Raw genomic sequence first — 21,873 nt, forward strand, 5'->3', positions numbered from 1 at the left:
ATTCCTGGAGACCCCATCTCCAAGAAGAAAGATTCCTGGCCTTCCATTCCAGAAAAGCTGCCATGGTTTTCAAAACACAAAGTTTACTGGAGGTAAATAACTTCCAACAAGATGTGTCTTCAAAGTAGAAAAATGCAGCTGCTAAACGTGCTTGAAAAAAACCCAGACTTGGCTGTATCAACATTTCCTCAAGAATCCACTGTGTGCAGTGACTACGCCCCTGTCCCTGGACGCAAACAAGAGACAAAATAGGCTGCAGCTTAACTCTACCCCTCAAAAGAACGGTGCATGAGATAAACCTGGAGAAAGGGTACACCTTTATTAACAGTAAAAATGGATACATTTCATTTTTAGAAATTTGATCATGTCGCAAGCAGTACCTGCGCGCGCGTGTGCGTGTGTGTAACAGATGTTTAGAATTTATCTTTGCCGGGCTGTGAAATAATCTGTAACCACATCTTTCCTTGTGATTGTGCATAATATAGTGCTTAAACGATGCCAGCCTACGTCCTCCTCACTGCTAATCAAAGGGCTCGTAAGTGGCACAGTCCCCTCCTTCCAGCTGATATGGCTCTTTGTTTTTGTCGTAAGGGAGACTTCCCATAACCAAAGTGGGGTCATCTGTTCATCATGAGAAACTGTGTATTACTGATTCTCTTCCTTGGCTGCTCCTGGCTGTTGGCAGCAAGATCTCTATAGTTCTGGCTCCCACCTGTCTCAGGCTGTTGGGAGCTTCTCCTTCGAATTGTGCGGACAGTTTTTTGCTCTAGGCTAGACATTACTGCTGTCCTGATTTCTTCTCCTTCTGGAAGCTAAAGCTTGTTCTCCTGCTCAGTTTTCTTTGTTTCTGAGCAAAATAATCTGCTCTGGCTGTACTTGCTCGGGATTCTAGAATATAGTTAACCTGGAAAACCCACAACAAAATTTAGTTTCAGTCACATTCAGGTGGAATGGCCTGAGAACACACAAACCTTCACATCACTGAACAACGATTCCCTTAAACCCATCCCCAGAGTGAAGCCAATGAAAAGAACAAGGTAGGAACGGCACAGAACATTCAAACCCCATAGACAAGAAAGTACTCTTCTAATTTTGGGCTTGCTGACCCTCCGGTCTTGTCACCTTACAGGAATGGCTGTGTAATGCTACTGCTTGTAGTCTTCCACCATCCCTGGACTACAGGAGACACAATAAAAGTGCACAGGCTCACAGAACTTGATCCCTGCTGTTCTGCCACTTGCTAGCCAAATTGCCAGATGAATGCAATAAGTCACGAAGACTCTAATACATTACTAGGCTTCAATAAAAGGTTTTATCAGCTTTAATACAAAACAGTCTCTCTTTATGACGTTTGCATACTCAGCTAATCCCATACTTTCCATGTATTTTGGCACATATTACTTGATGAAAGCATTTTTAAATGATATTTAACAAGCCTACTATTCACTAAATTTATTATCTCCAGTGCTTTCTGATAATCACATAGATAATTTTAATGGAAGGTTAATGCAAGAATCAAAAGATAAAAATGCCCTTTGGTCTGCCATTAGCTGGTTAATACGCTGTGGCTTAAAACTTGCACAATTTTATGCACTGTAGAGTGTTTCACTTTCATTGCATATTACAGCTTAAGGCATAAAAATATAGCGAGTTTTCATGGTCAATAAAGCCTCAGTCTTTGTCACTTGATCATGTAAAGAATCTAATTTGAAACGTCTGATTTCTCTGCATCTTCTAATGCTTGCAGAATGAGAAAGAAATAAAGGCTTAACTTGAAAACTTATTTATGAAACAGAAAAATGCTCTATATAAATAAGTTACAACATAGGTACAGAAAGGTAATATATTATTGTGTTCAATAAGAGCTGTATCCTGAATTTTCATTTTACCCATATCAAGTCTGTCCTTTTAGTCTTCCAAAAATATATTAATACTCCTGGATATATCAAGACTTCTGGAGTGGAATCGTTTAATTTAAAACAAGTAGTGATAAAAGTTCCAATGTAAAAGTTCAAAATTTTAGTGCAAAAATAGTTAAACCCATATTTTAGGGTAATGCTTTATCACGTCAGTTATTTTAGCACTTCCATAACCTTTACACAGAAAATACTATTAAGCATAGGGAATAGCATATAAAAGTTATCACTTAAGATTTTAAATTGCTACAAAAATAATAGACTGCAGAAAATTAAGTTTAATCTTCCGACAGTATTATGATGGTTTGTTTCGGAAAGTAAATCAACCTGAGCATATAACAACAAGTCATTATAAAAGCAAACCGTTATGATAAAATATTATTAAAACATAAAATAGTAGGGTGGAAAAATTTGTTCTCTTTGTATTGAGACATGCATTTGGGAAAACATTTGTTAAATGAGCAATGAGAGAAGTTTGTCCTGCCAGAATTACAATTCTCTGCTTGATCCCGTGTTGAAGTCATAAACCTGGAATCAATCTGTGACCATGAAAATTATTTTGATGTCAAATCCAGGTTTATAATTCTACTAGAGTCCTCATGAAATCTTTGAATAATATTAACACTGGCTATTAAGAAAAGCCTGAAGTGCAGTGGAAGTTTTGTTTAAATATTCCCCATCTCTACTTAGAGGAAGTTCCTTTTGTTAACTACACTGAGAAACTGCAGGAAGCTATTTGAAAGTAACTATTAAATAACTTCACTGTTTCCAGTAATGGTAGGGTTCCTCCCTTTCCTCATCTGATGTACGTATACACCAGGCAGTTCAGAGAGCGCCATCATCAAGCACTCTTCCAGCCTTGTATTAAACTAAGCCACTACTGCTGTGAAGTTGATTCCTATTGCTCAGTTATTTAATTGCAGGTATAACTCGAAGTTTTTCTCTGTTGGACAAACTGCTCGCTGTGTGGGCTCAGGCACCTCACCTATAAAATGGAGATAATAATAAACTATTTAGCAACCTCGCCGCAGGGCAGGGAAGCTAAACTCCATGTTCATAAAATGCTTGTAGATTCTTGTATCAGAGAGGTAGCCATGTTAGTCTGTATCCACAAAAACAACGAGGAGTTTGGTGGCACCTTAAAGACTAACAGATTTATTTGGGCATAAGCATTCGTGGGTAAAAACCCCACTTCTTTAGTCCTAATCAACTCTGCTTATGTGCTTGAAGCGAGAGCTTACTGACAAATCCTGTAATCATAGAATCATAGAATATCAGGGTTGGAAGGGACCTCAGGAGGTCATCTAGTCCAACCCCCTGCTCAAAAGCAGGACCCATCCCCAATTAAATCTTCATGCATGGACTAGGCTCCCAGTCACCCATCCACTCAGAGGGCACTTTTCATCAGAACACAAACGGTGGCCCTAGCAACAATCATAGGGACTGAGCTGCAGTCCTGCTGCATCTGGTTTGTGCTGTTCTGGGTGCAGAGCCACCAGAAAGCTGGTGGAGGCAGTGCCCTGTGAATTCTCTCTGCACAGGGGGATCCTCCCATGACCTAAAGCCACTGTACTAGTTCCTACTCTACCCCTATTCCCACAGCTCCCAGCATTCAGAGAGGAAAAGGAGTCTGACCAGGATATCTCCATGCCCCAGGACCCTCAGCACCCATAACTGTCTCTTGGCCAGCCAGGCAGGCTTTAGAGCTTATATTCCCCCACACTGGCTGGCCCCAGTGTGGGGGAATATAAGGTCACTTAAAACCATCTTTGCCTCCCCCCACCGGACTTGCATTGAGCAGACCTTGGCCAGACAGGAATATCTGCCCCAAAAGAAGGGACTATTGCAAGGGCCTGGTAGTATTTTTTTTAAAATTAGTCATTGGGCACAAGGCCACATCCTGCATGGCTTGGATTTAAAACTGGCTAACATGGGAAACAAAGTTCTCGTGGGGAATTACTGAAGACTGGTTATACTGCTACCAGCACTAACATATTTTCAAATGATTCTGAGGAGGATATGGGAAGTAAATAGTTAAAGTTTAGCAGTCATACTGTATGTCCTGGTTAGTAAAATCCATAGATGACAGAGAAACTCCAGAAGGATTTAAAACACAGGGTACATGCATCTGGACTGGCCGGTTTCTTAAGGGTTAATTTGTATCTTAAATATTTAAATATACACCACAAATCTAAAGGTAAACTACCTAACAAAGTAAAAATTTGGTAGGTTCCAATTCCACAGAGAATTGACATCTTCCAGACTATGAGCTACATCAGTGCATATAGCAAAATATATTGTATACACTCCTAGCCTGCTGTCGGGTTGTCTGAAAAATGGATTCAATATACAAAGTCCAGAAAATTCAGTGGTAACCAAATAAAAGCCCCTCAGCATGGCTTATGCTTTGCATTATCCACATGCACTGCGAACCTTCTGAATATTTTCAGTTTTCATGTCTAACGAACAATAAAACACCTAGAATTCTGGATTATATTACATTTTAATACCCACCTTCAGGACAATTTCATTGATGGTAGCAGCATCTGATTCAAAGTAGAGGTGTTTGTAGTCATGATTGCTTAGATATGTAAGTTTAAATATTGCATGACCTGGAAAGATAAAAAATACAGTGTTCACAATACTTCGCTAAAGTTTTAGCAAAGCTCGTGTGCTCGACAGAAGAAAACCACAGATGGTGATCTTAGCATACCATCCGCACAGCAGAAGGAAGTAATGAAATGCTGACAGGCTTCTCATGTCATTTCAATTTAAGGCAAGTGGTGGCTTACAGGAGCAGCTGAACTCTTTTCAATAAAGTTCATTTTCCCACTGTAGGAAATGCAAAAATCTATCAAATGGATAGTTAGGTCCCATTCAGCCCTAGACTATATTTCAGTTAAATTACCACATTAGAACTACTTTATGAAACTACCCACTGTATAATCATCACATGTAGAAGATAAGTGTTATATTTAAGATAAAAGGCCAATTAACCCCAGAATTATCACTGTAAAAATAAAAAAAAGTACTGTAATTTTAAAGAAAAAAATTCTGTAGCAATGATATTGCAAAACAGATCTTCCCAGTTAGAAACACTAGCTCTTTATTCTAGGATAGTTGAAATCAAAATTTAGTCATACTTCTTACTAATGTACCATCTGACTGACAGGCCTAACCCCTGCTCAGCCAAAGAAAAGAGTTTTATAGATTAAATTGGCAACATTTTGGTGGCAGGTAGGCAAATCTCTGTGGCTGGCCTAGTGGAATGGCATGGAAGCTGGTGACCTTTAAATTAATGTGAACAGGGCAGATGTCCTAATGGCAGAACTCACAGGAGGGCAAAATGTCCTTTACCGTATGAACATGAATGGTTTCAAAATTAAAACTCAATGCATTTTGTATGTAAGCTTTTTCATCAGTTTTCATTTAATTTATTCAGTTCAAAGGTCAAAGTTACTAATCCATAAAGTAACAGCCACATTACTGTAAATTCACCTCTTTCCCGGAGGAAGCCTTATTTGCAATCTTATTTACGTTATCTAATTCTTCAGATCTTCAAAAATCAACTGATATATGCTAGGAAACCCTGGCCAACAAATTTGAGACCTCAGTATTTTATCATGGCATGTTAATTAAGCACCATTATGACGCACTAATCAGGAATATAAATTCTCTATTGAAAAATTGGCTAATAATTAAAAAAACTTTAAATCATTTGACAAATGAAGCTTTGGTGGTATTAGACACGCTGGAAGTCTCAGCTACAGGCTAATTGGTATGTTAATTCATTCATGGCTGGCTACTGCTAAGGACTGAATTCAGCATCTTTTAACATTCTACGAGTGCAACTACACACACACTATTCATGGAGACAGGATATAACTTTGTAAATTATCAATGTTGATGGCTTTTTATGGTACAAGGTGATGTTACACACTGGAATTTGAAAATATGGCAGAAGCTACAGGCCAAGAATCCAAAGGGCTCTATTCACTGCTGGTAATGGGCTAGTCTTCTTCACAGTTCCTGAGAATGCACATACCAAAACTGGTCCTCCCTGGAACTGTCACTTCACGAGCCCACCTGGAATGTTTCATTCTAGGTTTGCTTCTCTCCTATCCCAATGGGATATTCTCCCAGGTAATGGGCTGTGATCATGTAGACAGGCTATTCTGGGGTGTTCAAAGCACCTTTGAACAGTTCTCAAATACAAACACAAATGATTGCTCAACCCCATTTTGTAGTGGGAGAGGAAGCTCGGTCAGTGGATAGGGTGATGGACTGGCAATCAGAGGACATGGGCTCTATTGCCAGATCTGCCACTGACCTGCTGTGTGACCAGGGGACTGTCTTGTACTCTAGTGGGGCTCCTATCTTGGTTGGGACCTCCAGGCACCAAATATTACTAATAACAATAAGTAGTTGCAATGTATCAAAACTTGATTTAATTCTTCCCCTGCTCACTTGGCCCATCACACAGTCCCAGGGTACAGACTGCTTAAAAGCTAAATCCTCCACGGTCCCATAGTCACGGATGGGTCTGAACACAGGGCAAGTGGGGCAGTTCTGCTGTGCAGAGAGCAGGGGACGGCCGCAGGAGGCCCTCCTGGGGGAAATTCAGGAGGCTGAGGATGGAGCAATGGTGTCGCCAGTGGATCAAGAGTATGGAACTCCCTGCAGAGCAGCCTGCATTCGGAATGATGGGACAGGAGTGGGGGTGAGCTTTACCCTGTCTCCAGCTCAAATGACCTGAACTCCTTCCACCCATGTAAGGGCTTTTCCTCCTGTTTTCCTCTCAAAACACATGTGAATATGCACAATGGGTTCAGATGCAAGTTGCAAACACAACATCTCTTCTTGCTCTCTTGCTCACGCACCCATCTCTTCAGTGAGAAGGAGCAGCATTAAATTGCTACTTCAACTCTGTATTGCAGAGGCACAAACTACATATTATATAAAGAATTAAAAAAATCACTAGGAACGTGTTTTTCTCAATCCCTGCAGTCCTACGGTATATTAACAAGAGTAGATGATAAGCAACAACACTATTACAACAGAATATTAATAAAAAAATTAGTGAGACAATAGGCTTGCTTGAAATATGGAAAACAGGCCAGCGTCATAGGGAAACCTTCCCCAGCACCCTCACCTCTTGTTTAAACCCGTGATTTATTCCTTTTTTTCAGCTGCAATATTTATACAGCTGACAGAAGCGGAACACAGAACTTTATTTCAAGCACTTACTTTTGGATTTTAAAGAGTCAGCCTTTTCAACGACAATTACAGAGCAATACATGTCAATAACACTTTTATTGTGCTGTGTAACAGGAGGCAGAGTTCAATCCATCACCACAGAGACGTCTGGCTGCCCCCAAGACCTCCTGGAGGAGCACAAGGAGGAGAGATCTAGCTTTTATGACCACCACCACCTTGTTTCTACTAGCAGCACTAAGTAATATTTTAAAAAGAGGCATGTTAGCTAAGATGGAAACAAGTAATTGGTTACCCTGAGAACAAAGAGTTTATGTTGTGGTGTGAAGGTCTCTTGAAAACACCATAAAACGAACTGAGCTTCTCCTGAAATAGAGAAAATTAATAAGAAAGCCCAGCACAAAATGTGATGGGCTGCACAGAACACAAACCAGAACTACAAAGTGCAGATAGCAACCTAACCATACGACAGCTTGTTCCATGAGGCCTGTTCCCCGAGAGTAGTCGGCTGGAGCATTTGCAGGTGCAGCACATTTCGTTCATGCTCCATCAGTTAGGGCTGCAGCCCGATTTCCTGCTTCAGAAAGCGTTCGCCAATTGAGACATCGGTAATTTCAGAAAGAAGTGAAACAAAATGGACTCATGCCCCTAAAAGAAACCCCAGAAATTTGGGACTATATATGGTTAATAAAATGGCAACTCTAGTTATCTCCAAATTTTAGTATAAACACCCAATGGCTAGTTTGTGGAAAGTAGTTATATAATCAGCAATATAGGTAATGCCATGGGTTTATATTCTCTGATAGGTGATTTAGAGAACAATAGCCCCCCAAAACATTCCTTTAGAAAGTCACATTACAGTATGATGCTTATGTGCTTCCATGTCCACATTATACTGTTCACTATGTGAAATATTAGTTCATTGAAACTATCAACTGGCACTTTGTTTTGTTACTATTCTGGCCAGATGGAATTTATGAATTGTGAGGGATGGATTGATTTCCATTTCCAAGAGTACTTAAATATGTACTAAACCCCTCCTAATGTCATGCTGAGTAATTCAGAGATCAATACAAATTTCAGTATTTTTACATTTCTATATAAAGAACATCTGAAGGCAGATGAGCTCTACGTACCCTGTAGAATTCAGATAGCATGGGCCTCCTATGAACAGCTTGGTTACAGTCAATTCTTTTAAATAAGCCTTGGCTGCCCTTCAATGAAATGAATATGTTCTACTCCAGCCCCTTGTCTCTAGCATTTCCCGTCCCTTCCCTTCTCCTGAGATCCCAGAGAAATGAATGAAATGTTAAACCCTAAAGAGCCATAGCGTTCACGTCTGGACATCCAAACCCCTCAGAACGGAGAGATGTTCAGAGCTTGGTTTGGCCCAACAGGAGTCAGCTGTGTTACCACCACATTTTCACTGTACCCCCTCACGTTTGATGAGGAAAATATACTAGACTCATACAAATGGCTATTTACATATGTTCTCTTTAAAGAACATTCTATTATGATCCTGTTCACATTCTAGAGCTGAGACATGCTGTCAAATTTCACTTCCTGGAATGACTGTGCAGTGCCATGAAATTCTGAAGAATTTCAGTTTTTACAGTAGTTGGGAAATTTTTCCTAGAATTTCTTGAAAATACAATTTGTGCTTGGAAAAACACATAAAAGCTTTGTAAAATACATCTTGCTTCCATTCACATAAGAGAAATAAGCTTTTCACTTTGACAGAAAAAGACATTAAGCCCTTTTCTGAGGAACAATTTTTCACCAGTTCTACTCTGAGCAGAAATGTTTTTTTCCCCAGAGCTCAGATGTTACCAACAACTGCCAATTTTACTCTTTTTAAAATTATGCACTATCTGAGCCGCATAAATTCTCCACCAGTTAGGTGAAAAATAACATAATATTCATGAATTTGAGGAAACAGAAACAAACCTAAGAAATTATGATAAATTTTCATTATACCTTGATGAGTGCTTGATGATGCATCCGATGAAGTGAGCTGTAGCTCACGAAAGCTTATGCTCAAATAAATTTGTTAGTCTCTAAGGTGCCACAAGTCGTCCTTTTCTTTTTGTGAATACAGACTAACATGGCTGCTACTCTGAAATTTGTCATTACAGGGACAGAAGGCAGGAATCAACAATTAAAAGTTATTAGTGAAATGAAATAGTCAAAGAAAAAATATTTATGACCTAATTTGACATTATCAAAGTTTTTCATTATTTCAAAAGTTACTAATATAACTGGACCAAACCCTGCATTCTCTTTTTCTCAAAACAAACTTAGAAGGGACCATAAAGTGTTAAATATAAACAAGTAAACATGCCTGGAATTAAAGCAGAGAGAGAGAGTATTTAAAACACTTCAAATGTAATAATGATATGACCTATCTTCCCCAGCAATCTTCATATTTAAGCTAATATCTTTGGAGCACAAACTGTGTTTCTGTTATATCCATGTATAATGCCTAGCACAACGGTGCCTTCATCCCTGACAGGGCCTCTAGGAGCTACTACATGCCAATACTATAGTATTATAATAATAATCTGGACAGCTCTTCAGTTTATTTAACTGGATGTAGTCACCCACCCTGGAAAGGTGCATCTGTTAGAAGGAGAGTCATATTTCAGAAGCAATGATTACAACAGCGTGAAATCTTGGCCCCACTGGAGTCAATGGCAAAACTTCCACCGTTCACTGCAGTGGGCCAGTAGGTCACCCAACATGCCTGCTGTAAAGTACACCTCTTGACAAGGAGTTACATAAGTGAGGACAACGGAGTATAATATGATGCCCACTAATACAGAGTTTAAACAGGCAGCTGTACTTTTTCTGGTTTATTCAGTTCTTTTGGGGACTTGCGTATTCTGAGAACACTTTCTCCATAACTCAGGCCCTTTACATTCCATTACAGTCTGTTTAAGGAAACATTATTATAGTGGAAGCCACCTTTCCAGGATCAGTGAAAGCAGAGTTTCAATTAAACATATGCTGCATGTGACCATTTTAAAGTCACATTGTGTTAGCTATTTACACATGGGGAATTTTTTCAGTTTTTATCCTTTCAGAAATTACATCAAAGGCAGAAATCTAATACAGGTTTTTGCATGAACTATGAAAAGTGAGGTGGAACCCAGGATTGCCCAAAACCTCTTCCCCAGCAACCTTGTTTTGGAAAGAGATGATAAATAAATCAAAATGCACTAAGCAGTGCTTCCACATGGCAATCGCCTCCTTCATTGCGTCTGCACCTCATCAATCATGCTATTGTCTGCTTGAAAGGCGAGCCTTGTAAATGTCATATTCACTCAAGCCCAAGGAGAAGCGAATCAAAATGCAGCAAGGAGTTTTAATTGGATAGTGTAATTAAACTAAAAAACCCCAGCAGACTAGCTTTGACAGGATAGATGAAGACCCCTTTTAATAGGGCTACGAAACATATTTGTTAAAAGGATGAGGCAATGCACGTCCTGATTGGGCTCCAGAGTACTTTTATGAGAAGGCTATTCAATAACGGATGTATTTAATGAGTTAAAGCTAAGCTCTGTTTTGTACTCAGGCAGGACTTTATCTTACCGTACACTAATAAATCACAGGGATGAATTTATTAATAAAGAGTTACCCTTAAATTAACAATCCACAGTTACAATATTATAACTACGGAACTATAACCAGAAACAGATCACACACCACAAACTGCTCACTGCAAACTGAGTCTCCATTCTTTGCTATAGTAAATAACTGTCCATGACAGTCATTAATTCGTAGGCATGGACAAAATCCTATTATTTGCCTTGCAACCAACCACTTTCTCTGGTGGATCAAGCTTTACACAATTAATGCCAACCCTACATGGGGTGACCTTCTGGCATTTCCAGTGGTACAATAAAAGCAGCATCAGCCTCTGACCTATAGTATGCCACATATGGAGCACAATTGGTCTGTACGTTAGGATAGCTCTGATTTTTATCCAGGTCCCCATCTAGCCTCCAATGATTTGAGCCCACAGTGTCCTGCAGATACAACTACAACTACAAAATCACATGTGCACTTATTCACACCTGCACTTGCACCCATTGAGATCTCTACCCAGCTATTTTATGGGTGCAAACAATTTTGTCCAGGTTGAATTACAATTGTTATTTCTTACAGTTATAGTCTTCTCAAGACTTATTTTTTGCAAACTTCCCGTCAGCAGAGCCTACCTCTGGCTCATCTGATCAAGAAGCTATTACCTTGCACCATGTATTGTGGGTGCCGTGTTATCTCTGAAAGGACCATAGCTCTGGTAACCGGCAAATAAGCAATATTGTATTCACAGTAACATCATTCACAAAACAGCTCCAGTAATTACTCTCGCTCCACTGAAGGGATCCAGGGCCCAACGTGCTAGATATTAGATAAACTTGCTGACAAGGTGCTGGGTGCAGATCTGAGCACAGGATGTTCATGGCAAGAATGCACTGGCTAAAAGAAATCATTCAAACATTCCATTCCATTTAAACAAAAGTGAGAAACTGTTTAGAACTCTGTGTGCTGTTACACTTGTTTAAACAAAACATTCTATATGCTTTGTATTAAGGTTTTTAGTTGGTCTTCTAATACAGTTCTTTCATAATCCAACAATAAAATCATTAATTTAATATTATGCAATGTGTATAATCTGGAGGAACATGATACCTAATTAAAACATCAAATACATTTAGCTTTAAATGAAAACTATATAAAAGCATTTCAGCCATCAATTTGGCTATCACTTACAGCCAGTATGAATTCTGCTGGAAAAGCTATTTTCGTGCAGATGTGGAATTCAATGGGAAAGACTGACTCGTGTAGCAACATCAATCAAAATGTCGGCTCTGTTGGCAGCTATCCACAGTAAGGCAGGTTCAAAGGTCACAGGATAAAGAAAAAGCCAAGCTCTGGTTCAGCTCTAATATCTTCTCGCTAGAAGTCTTGCAAAGGTACCTACCCCCTTCTGTATCAGGCTGCTTTCATTAATCTTCTTGCCATCTTCTTTAACTAGTCATGCAGAACCGCTCGATAGCAAGACATAGAATGGGGAGGCCGTATGTCTATTACCGGGTTAACATTCTGTTAAGCCCCAGTGCAACAATGGAATAGGAATTTAAAGAAAATCTTAAACTGCAGGGTGCAAAGCAGGCAATTAAATTACAACTTGAAATTACCGATATATTTGTGACCTACAGAACAGAATGCTTGTGTTTAACCTACCTGAGTATTAAGGCTACTTGATCTAACAACAGCGATCCTTTTAGTTTAATAAACAATAGGATGATAAAGAATCGTTATTCAGTAGTTTGAATTTAATTAGCAAATAAAACAGATTTCTGCAGATCTTGGCAAGTACTTAGGAATGGAAAAAAGATTCATTCAATTTGGAGACCACAATTTTACCGGACTAATTTATCCTCAATTCTACCAAAAGGCCTTTCTTGGAACTACTAATCCCCTCAAAGCTTCGGTGCTTGATCAATGTTTTCTTTCTGTAGATGTTGTGGTAACCTGGTAACCCTAAACCTTAACAGGGACAGCAACTGCATGCATCGATCACAACCCACACATTGTCTGTAGTGCACTTTTTAAAAATAGGCAAGGGTCTGTGGCACTGAAGTTTTACCTGTGTTCAAATGATGTAAGACAATAACATAATCAGATTTCCTTTAAATTACACTATTGCAAGGAGATATAATTGAATTAAACCTATTATGTTGCTTCCTTAAGACTTTATATTATGTACACTTAATTGAGATACAGAGCTCTTTTCAGCTATAAAAATGACAGCTACTTTATTAAGGTTTAAATCTTATTTCTTAATGATAGGATGCTTCCTTTCAAGATTCAAAACCTGCAGAATCTTTTGTGATAATCAGACTGAACTTGATTTAAACAAGCACTTTATACAGTGTTTGCAGATTCTAATGGTACTGGGTTTAACTAGTAAGGCCATTGCCTCCTCTCCCTGTTTGAATTCAAGAGGCCTGACTTAATTCAGAAATAAGACACTAACCCTGGCCTAGTACAAGGGCACACAAAAATTCTCAGACATACCCAGCACTAACAGCAAACTAGATATTGAAGCTATTTCAAAACAATTATGCAAAACAATGCATAACAAAAATGCAAAACAATGCATTTGCACATTGACTTTAGTTAGATGCAGCCCTAAGTTTTGTGAACTTGTGATAAAGTTTCAACTCCTTACCCCAACTCTCAAAATTCATCTGTAAATATTCAAAAACCTGATCTCTAAAGTTGCAAAGTTCCATGTCCATTACCACTCACAGGGGTATGGCTATAAATCTTCACTGCATGAACTTACCTTACAGTTTTCAGAGTAGCAGCCGTGTTAGTCTGTATCCGCAAAAAGAACAGGAGAACTTGTGGCACCTTAGAGACTAACAAATTTATTAGAGCATAAGCTTTTGTGGGCTACAGCCCACTTCATCAGATGCATAGAATGGAAACATAGTAAGAAGATATATATATACATACAGAGAAGGTGGAAGTTGCCATACAAACTGTAAGAGGCTAATTAATTAAGATGAGCTATTATCAGCAGGAGAAAAAAAACTTTTGTAGTGATAATCAAGATGGCCCATTTAGACAGTTGACAAGAAGGTGTGAGGATACTTAACATGAGGAAATAGTGAGATATTTGACAGGTTTCAGAGTAGCAGCCATGTTAGTCTGTATTCGCAAAAAGAAAAGGAGGACTTGTGGCACCTTAGAAACTAACAAATTTATTTGAGCATAAGCTTTCGTGAGCTACAGCTCACTGCATCCGATGAAGTGAGCTGTAGCTCACGAAAGCTTATGCTCAAATAAATTTGCTAGTCTCTAAGGTGCCACAAGTCCTCCTTTATTTGAGAGAGAGACACATTTGAGTTGAAAGGAAAGGAAGCTTTTCTCCCCCCCCCACCTTTATACCCCATTGCTATTTAGACATCTTTTCAAAGAATTACTTCTGCAAACTCTAGGGTCTCCATACTCTGCAAGACACAGTAACAGTAGCCATGTTAGTTATCTGCACACTTTTGGGAAATTTTTGCATACATCTTCAGTCACACTGATCACAATGACCAAACTACTCTGACAGTAGCACTCCACATTAACAAGAAAAACTGGCCATAGTTGGAAGTTTTTGAGAAACCTCTCTTTCTGTTCAGAGATATGACAGGTAAGTCTAGCAGTGCAGTGAACAACTTCATTATAATCCAACTGCTAATGTCTACAGAGAGCAGTCAGTTTAATAAAACATCCAATATGTTTTCACACAATATAACTGTAAGGCACTGTACAACCACTGTTATATGTTGCAGTGTGCTTCTGAAAGACTAGATGGAGCACGCTTGTGTTACAAGAGATAAAAACATGGAAACAAAATATATTGCAGAACTCAAAAACCTTATCTTTTCTCAGCCTCTCTTTCGTTGTAATAATTCATTCTAGGAAGCCCCAAGAATAATTTTTGATGTAAATTCAGCTGCAAACATATATCACTCTGCTGATAAAAATCACAGACAAAACTTAGGAAATATAGTGAGTTTCATTCCTTTACTCTGCTAAAATAACTTTTGGTCTTTTAAAATTCAGTAGATACTGATCTGCCACTAAGAGTGCCCCAGAATGTATCATCCTGGGCTGTCACACCACAACTGTCTTGTATTGCTCTAAAATAATGCATTCAGGGACATCTTGACTGGACCTGGTAGAGGTGCAGATTTCAGGAAGAAGAAAGAATTATTTTCACCCTTTAAAAGTAGATAAAATCTATTTTAATATGGAAATTGTAGGGATTATCATGTGAAAGAGAGAATCAAAATCTCCAATATTGCAAAGGTGTCTTTGCTATCTCCCATCCGCAGCCTTTCCTACCAATGCCCGCCACTCCAAGCCATCTTCTTGCTGGCTCCTTACTTCTCTGGAGGGAGTTGCAGTTTGTTGTAGTTGGGCACAAGCGTCCCTTCCAGCAGCAGCATGTGCTACCTCTGCAGCGCTGACAGTCCAATAGACTCTCCCCATCATTTCACTTGTAGACCAAGTGGAGATCTTTTGGATACTAAATGAGTTCAGGGACATAATGACACCTGCTAGGCTAGTGTGGTACCCAGGCCATGACTTCTCTGACCAAAACCTAGACTTTCAGGACTGGATTTTTAGACACAGCCTGTGTTTGGGAATGTGCACAATTTTGAAACCTCAGTTTTTTGCCACTGAAATTGTGGGTGCAGACCTATAAGTGTATTTATGAAGCTGGGTTGACACCTGGCTGCAAGTCAAGCCCTCAAGGATTTTGGCAAGAATTGCACATTTTGTCACACCTGTTGCTGACCGGCCAATCTTGCTGCTAAAGCTCTGCTCTGGAGTACTCTGAAGATAAGGCTAGGGATTTTCAGACTGCCTGGCCACTAAGGAAGACCTCAGGATCACACTCACACTGAGTACAGTGAAAACTTGCTGGAGGGATGGGGGAGAAAGAGATTGGCTTGACCAGAGATACAGAAACAGGGGAGGCGAATGAAGTGGCGATTCCAAGGATAATAGCATAATCTTTATGAAATCTGTGCACCCAAACTCTCATCCCTCCAAAGTAATGTGACAAACTCATTACCCTAGTAAGTGCACGTTACATTTTCTCTCTCACTGCTATGCTAAGGGTCTTTTACTACCATCAAACAAAGCACGTATGTCATAACATCTATAATACATACAACAACTTTTGTCGTTTTGCATCATGATTTGGGGTCACTATGAACAACTATCTATATTTCGCTTGTGCACAAACAGCTTGTTGTCCTGTTAGTTCTTTAAATCATCGATAGTATAAATACCACCATGCAGCATTCAACCAAAGCAATCAACCAAAACATTCAGGCCTTAAACTCGTAACCTGTGTTTTGCTCAACCCAGACCTCACTTTGCTGTCTGGTGAAACACCTGGTTTCCTACTGCATGCTTTCTGATTACCAAAGAAACCACTTACTGCCCTAGTTCTTAAATATGGCCACTGTTTTGCTGAAACTGAATTCTCTGAGTCAGGTCATGATCTCAACTGTACTGACCCCAGGACTGCAGCTATTTTGGGATGTGCTGTGTACATTTGAGATGAAAATCTACCTCCAAGAACATGTGTTCTTTAAATTCATTCAAGCTGCTACCCACAGGGCTGCTACAATAAAAGTTCAAGTTCAAGTGCAATAACGTTGGGAAATGTATCACAGCCAAGGGGTTAAACCTTGGATCACAGGAAATAGCAATTTCCTGATGGAACACTATTGGTGGATACTGATGCCAGGACAAGAAATACTTAAATGGGGTCAGACCTTCAGTCTACAGTAAGTAGCACTGAAATGCCCTCGTTAAAATGATATCTGTACATAACACCCTCTACTATAATACAACCAAGTCCGATATAAAGAAATTTCATATAATGAATAAAACACACCTATGGAAAGAAAAGGACATGGTGGCAATATATTCTCTTGGCACCTAGCACATACAGCGAGAGAGAGGGAGAGAGCAGAGAACATAAATAAAAAGCACTACTCACTTGGGCTTTTTTCTTCCGCAAGGTCACAGGCGCAGAGGAGTTCAGAATCGATCGAAATGGGTTTCTGCTTAATCCAAAACTTAGTGCTGGCCTTCTGATTAGTAACAGGGTCTATCTCTACCTTGTCTCCAGAGATACCTGAGAATCAGAGGGAATAAAAAGCCACAACAGTGGATTGTGTAAGTGATTTCATATCAACCATTTCACACACGTTATAAATCGTATGTAGGATCAAAGTATATTGTCCTTTTGGGCTTTTCAAAAGAGCAGGAGTGTTTGAAGCCAAAAGCAAAGTAATTATCAAACTGTATACATAACCTGTATGTTGCCCTCCTAGCTTGCTAAAAAGAAGCACTATAGCAAAAAAAGTAGTGTCAGGAAACCCATTTCACAAATATGTAAGCACAGCTGTCCTGAGAGCGGCTGCTAAAGGGATTACAAGGTTTATAGAAACAGAGTCCTCCTGTGTCAGTGTTTTTTTTAATCACCACTATTATATATATTTACTATCTCAAAAGACAACATCTATTGGTAGTATTGTATCAATACCTTGTTTGCTATCCAAACAGATTCTTCCAAAGGAGGGTGTCCAGTCCTGGAGATTGCGTACATTTTTACACTTCTCCTAGCAATTTAGAGCCAACCCTAATAAGGCAGCTTGGAAAGCAAGTAATGGATTCTGTAGCTCCTGGCACAGAATGTGCCTGTTTTTGGGCATAGGCTTCCCCAGATGACTGCTTACTACACTACTGTGTGTCTAGGTGAACCTAGATACACACATGGAACAGAGAACCCTATAATAGACAAACCCTGAGAGTGGCTGCAGAAAATGTTAACTATATTATCACTTCAAATTTTATTTCTGAACTTGTGAAAGAACAGTCCTTTCCTTTGATCCGACACCAAAGGAGTAAGGAGAGTTAACACTGTGCAGGAATCTACCCTGGAATACACACTGTAATTTATGGCAGTCTTTATCACAGTATTACAAAGCAACAGCCTTGCCACGCTGCACTGAAGAGTACAGGAGCTCATTGGTTAGTTTACAATTACAAGTCTCTGTTGACATGACTGAACAAGCATCTCAGTATGCCTTTGCTAGGGAGGCCTGTGTGGAGCCTTAAAAGTAATTACATTTTTAGGTCATGAGTTATAGGTCAAGGTCACAATGAAATAGGGAAAATGGAGCAAGCGTATAAAAAGTATTTAAAATTATAACGTGTTGCTGCTGCTTCTCTGGGAAACTAGCAGAGATAAACATTTCCCTTCTAAGGCCTTTGGGTCACTTACTTTGGAAATGCTATGCCAGGTTTGGCTAGAGTGTAAGGAAAACTTATTTAAACTGGAGATAAAAGAAAAAGATGATACTAGGTTAAAACTATCTAAAACCTCTACCTCTCCCTTCTCAAAAATGAAACCCCAATTGATACTTACAAATCTGTTTCAATTATAAAACCAAAATGCACAGATAGCAAAAGGCAGATGCACAGAGCATGCATGTTGCTACGGTCCTTTGCACACAATGTAAAATAACCTTCATTTTGACCCTGGTCATTACAATATGGTTTACAGAATGCCAAACAATTCTTACTTTTTGATTCAGCAAATGCATCAATTTGTCCTTACACATCCCTCACATCACAGATACCATATTTCAATTAGACAGTGCCAAGAATTTAATTGATGCTAGAAGTGTTAGACCTAGATAATTAGAGCAGACTGAAACTACATCAGGAGATCTACTTTTTTAGAAGATTTCACTCTAGAAACATTTTATAACCCAGTTTTATTTTTTATTTCAATGTAATCAATAATTGTCCAAAATCTGAACATTTTCTGCCTCTCAATGAAAATTATATTTGAAGTTGTTGATGAGAGTTTTTATTTTTATGCTCAAAAAAGTCAAGAAAAGTTATACAAAATAAATGTACAAATCCTTTATGTAGAAATAACCCTTTTCTTCTTCCCTTCCTAAAGCAAACAAAATATCATTGCCACTGGAAACAGCTTTTAAAAATTTCATTCTCTGGTCCTGCAACTCCAGAACTCACACAGTCAGTCAATATTGTTAATGTACCTTGTTAATTTGATAGGATTTGTCAGGTAACTCCACTGGAAAATTATATAAAACTGTTCCAGATGAACAGATGATTGTGACATGAATTAAAGTGATAGAACAATAGTGGAATATAAACCAGAAATGACACCCAAAGTGGCTGTTGATTTATTGCCATAGTGAGTTTGGTTCTGGGCTTCCATGTATATTAGTGCTACAAATCTGGGTCCATTTAGCAGAGAGATGCTCATACATACATCACCAGCTCCTGCTCCAAGCCAAGGTCACTCCCCATTGCATCAATCTTTTCAACAGAGGCTACTTCACAACGCATGGATTTTGTAACCATCTCAGATGTAACAGACTTTCCTCCTCTTTCATCTTTCCTTTATCATGTAAAATACACTTTAACTTCTATTATTTTTATCTGCAAATTGTTGCTGTATACTTCATCTATTATTTCTGTATCTCGGCATCATTTGCTTTAGCCTGCACACATCCACAGGAGCACATTCTTTGTCAGTGCTATCTTTTTTTGTGTTATTGTGCTCCAGTATGCATGTATTTGAACCCAAAATCCGTAGAGTATTAGCTAGTTCATAAAGCTTATGCAGTTTCTGCTTTACTGTCTGAATTAGTCACATTCACAATCAAGTAAAATGTATTATTCCTTTCCAATTTTTTTTAATGCAGCTATTTTATCAAAACAAATGGTACAGATACAACAACCCAGAACTACTGTTTTGTTCTTGCTGTTTTCTTTGCTAGGGTTTGGAATGGGCCATTTTAATAACATATTTTGCCAGCAATAATTTTTCAAATCAATATGCCTCCTTTAATTTTGATAACATAGTGCACAAATAAATACATCTTTTCCTTACCGCATGCTGGAAACGGAGTAGAAATGTTGACAATACGGTACATGTGCATTATAATGTAACGCAAGTTAATCATAAAACCCCAGACCCTGTGACCGCTGTGACTAAAGCCTTCAGCTCTAATAAAAAGTCAGCCACAGAGTGGTCATTGCTTCCCTCTATTTATATAACTCCTTTTAGCATCAATAAGAATTACACGCAGGTGTATACACTCCTGGCCATTCCTCTCAGCTCTCTGGATACATCCAGAACCGGATTCTCTCACCGGCCTTATAAGGTGCAGCGTTTCTCAGAAAACCCAAGGACAGGATACACAGATACTTACAGAATGTAGCTTATAGCAAGGGCTCTCAACCTTTTTCTTTCTGAGGCCCCCCCACAACATGCTATAAAAACTCCACGGCCCCCCTGTGCCACAGCAGCTGTTTTTCTGTAGGTAAAAGCCAGGGCTGGCACTAGGGGTAGTAAGCAGGGCAAATGCTCATAGCCCCAAGTCACAGGGGGCCCCCCACAAAGCTACATTGCTCAGGCTTTGGCTTCTGTCCCGGGTGGCAGGGCTCAGGGCCCTGGGCTTCAGCCCCATGCAGTGGGGGTTCGACTTTCTGCCCTGAGCTTCCGCGAGTCTAATGCTGGCCCTGCTTGGTGGCCCCCCAAGGGACCCAGACCCCTAGTTGAGACCCACTGGCTTATAGTATCACCATTAGTAACCCTGCTTTACATAATCAAAACAGCTCCTTTAAAATGTTTATTTCCTTACTGGTGGCTTTGTACAGGCAGTTATAGTAAAAAAAAAAAAAAAAAAAAAAAAAAAAAAAAATTAAAAAAATGGACTTATTGACAAGCACATTATTACAAATATAAAGCTATGCAATTTTAGACAGGGGCATTACTCCATAGCCAAATTTCATAAACTCTTTGTAGCAGAGCATCTATTACATTATATACGAACGCATAGAACCTATTGTGACAGGGTGTATAGACCCCACACTGCCAAGGAAGGTGCCAGATAGGCCTTGTGTGCGTGGCTAGCCCTGCCCCTCTGACCCTGTCAATCAGATATGGTAGGGAGGCAGCCTTTAAAAGGGAGGAAACTGCAGGCAGCTGGAGGAAGAGATCACCCCCATCAGTAAAGTGCTGAAGTGACTCCTGAAGCCACAGAAGAGACTCCCACCCAGGACATCTCCACCCCACTCCTACTTGGAGTGCAGCGATCCCCTAGGGTAGGCCTGACAGAGCAAACCTCATTCAACAGCCCAGCCAGAAAGACTCCTTGAAGACTGCTACACAGACAGCCCCGAAGTAAGATGGCACTGTTGTCCTTTTTCCCTTTGAGCTGGTTATGGGAAAAAAACCTATTTTTGAGTGCGCTGGACATTTAACTTTCCTTTTGATCCCCCATCAGAAGAGTCTTAAGGAAACCCCGAAGGGTAGGATCCCCCTTGTAAGAAATAAGTAACTGGGGCTGGTGTCTAAGTCACCCAGTGAACATAACTGGGCGAGGCCATGGTCTCCCACCATCTGGGAGAAAAACCTTCAGGGACACTTACACTATTATCTAAAACAAATCAACCAGCCAACAAAAGGGACATTTGCTATCTTTAGCAAATTTAACAGAACAAATGTAAAATTGTGCTAAGATTTTTTTCATTACTGTTGGGGCCCTGTTGCACATAAAAATATCCTTCCCCTTAGAAAGGTTCTACCAGTTTGAGAGAGATCTCCTGTACTTAAAATGGGAGTACTGATGGAATCGGTACGCCTACTCAATCTTGAAGGATGTTTTTATGTGTGGCCACTGTACAGTCCAGTGTTTCCTGACCAGCATGTATATTCCTGCAGTACACGGAGAGTAATCAATACAATCGATAAACGAAGTCATCTAATGACTTCAGGTTCACAGTACCCTCAGGAAACAGGTTTTTCCAGGAAAACTGTCACTTAACTACTGCTAATATGTAATATGACTGATAAATAAAAATGCTACAAAGAAAACTCATTGTAGCTGACCAGCCATAAGCTATTTGGCACTGAATGCCCTAAAATCCATACATACAAACTACTATATGTATTGGCTCTGACATTTCACATTCAATGGCGCCCATTCTACCACCACCCAGCAAGAGAATTAACACATTTAACTCCCGTTAGTGCTAAACAGCGTTGACCGTTACTCTTTACTTTTAAAAGCACTGATACATGAACAACAGAAAAGGCTCCAGT

At 39.5% G+C, this 21,873-nt stretch overlaps 1 protein-coding gene across 1 annotated transcript in view; it reads right to left on the bottom strand.

Annotated features, from left to right (window-relative positions):
- Positions 1–300: 300 nt before the first annotated feature.
- MAPKAP1 (MAPK associated protein 1) overlaps positions 301–21,873 on the bottom strand; it is a 156,720-nt gene continuing 135,147 nt past the window's right edge. Inside the window, exons 10-12 of the mRNA XM_048822976.2 lie at positions 16,720–16,857; positions 4,431–4,528; positions 301–904 (exon numbers count right to left, since the gene is read on the bottom strand). Coding sequence (XP_048678933.1) covers positions 779–904; positions 4,431–4,528; positions 16,720–16,857 — 362 coding nt within the window. The 3' untranslated portion in view covers positions 301–778. The remainder of the gene's footprint in view (positions 905–4,430; positions 4,529–16,719; positions 16,858–21,873) is intronic.

The sequence above is a fragment of the Caretta caretta genome, chromosome 16 (assembly GCF_965140235.1).
Source record: "Caretta caretta isolate rCarCar2 chromosome 16, rCarCar1.hap1, whole genome shotgun sequence".
Taxonomy (NCBI): domain Eukaryota; kingdom Metazoa; phylum Chordata; order Testudines; family Cheloniidae; genus Caretta; species Caretta caretta.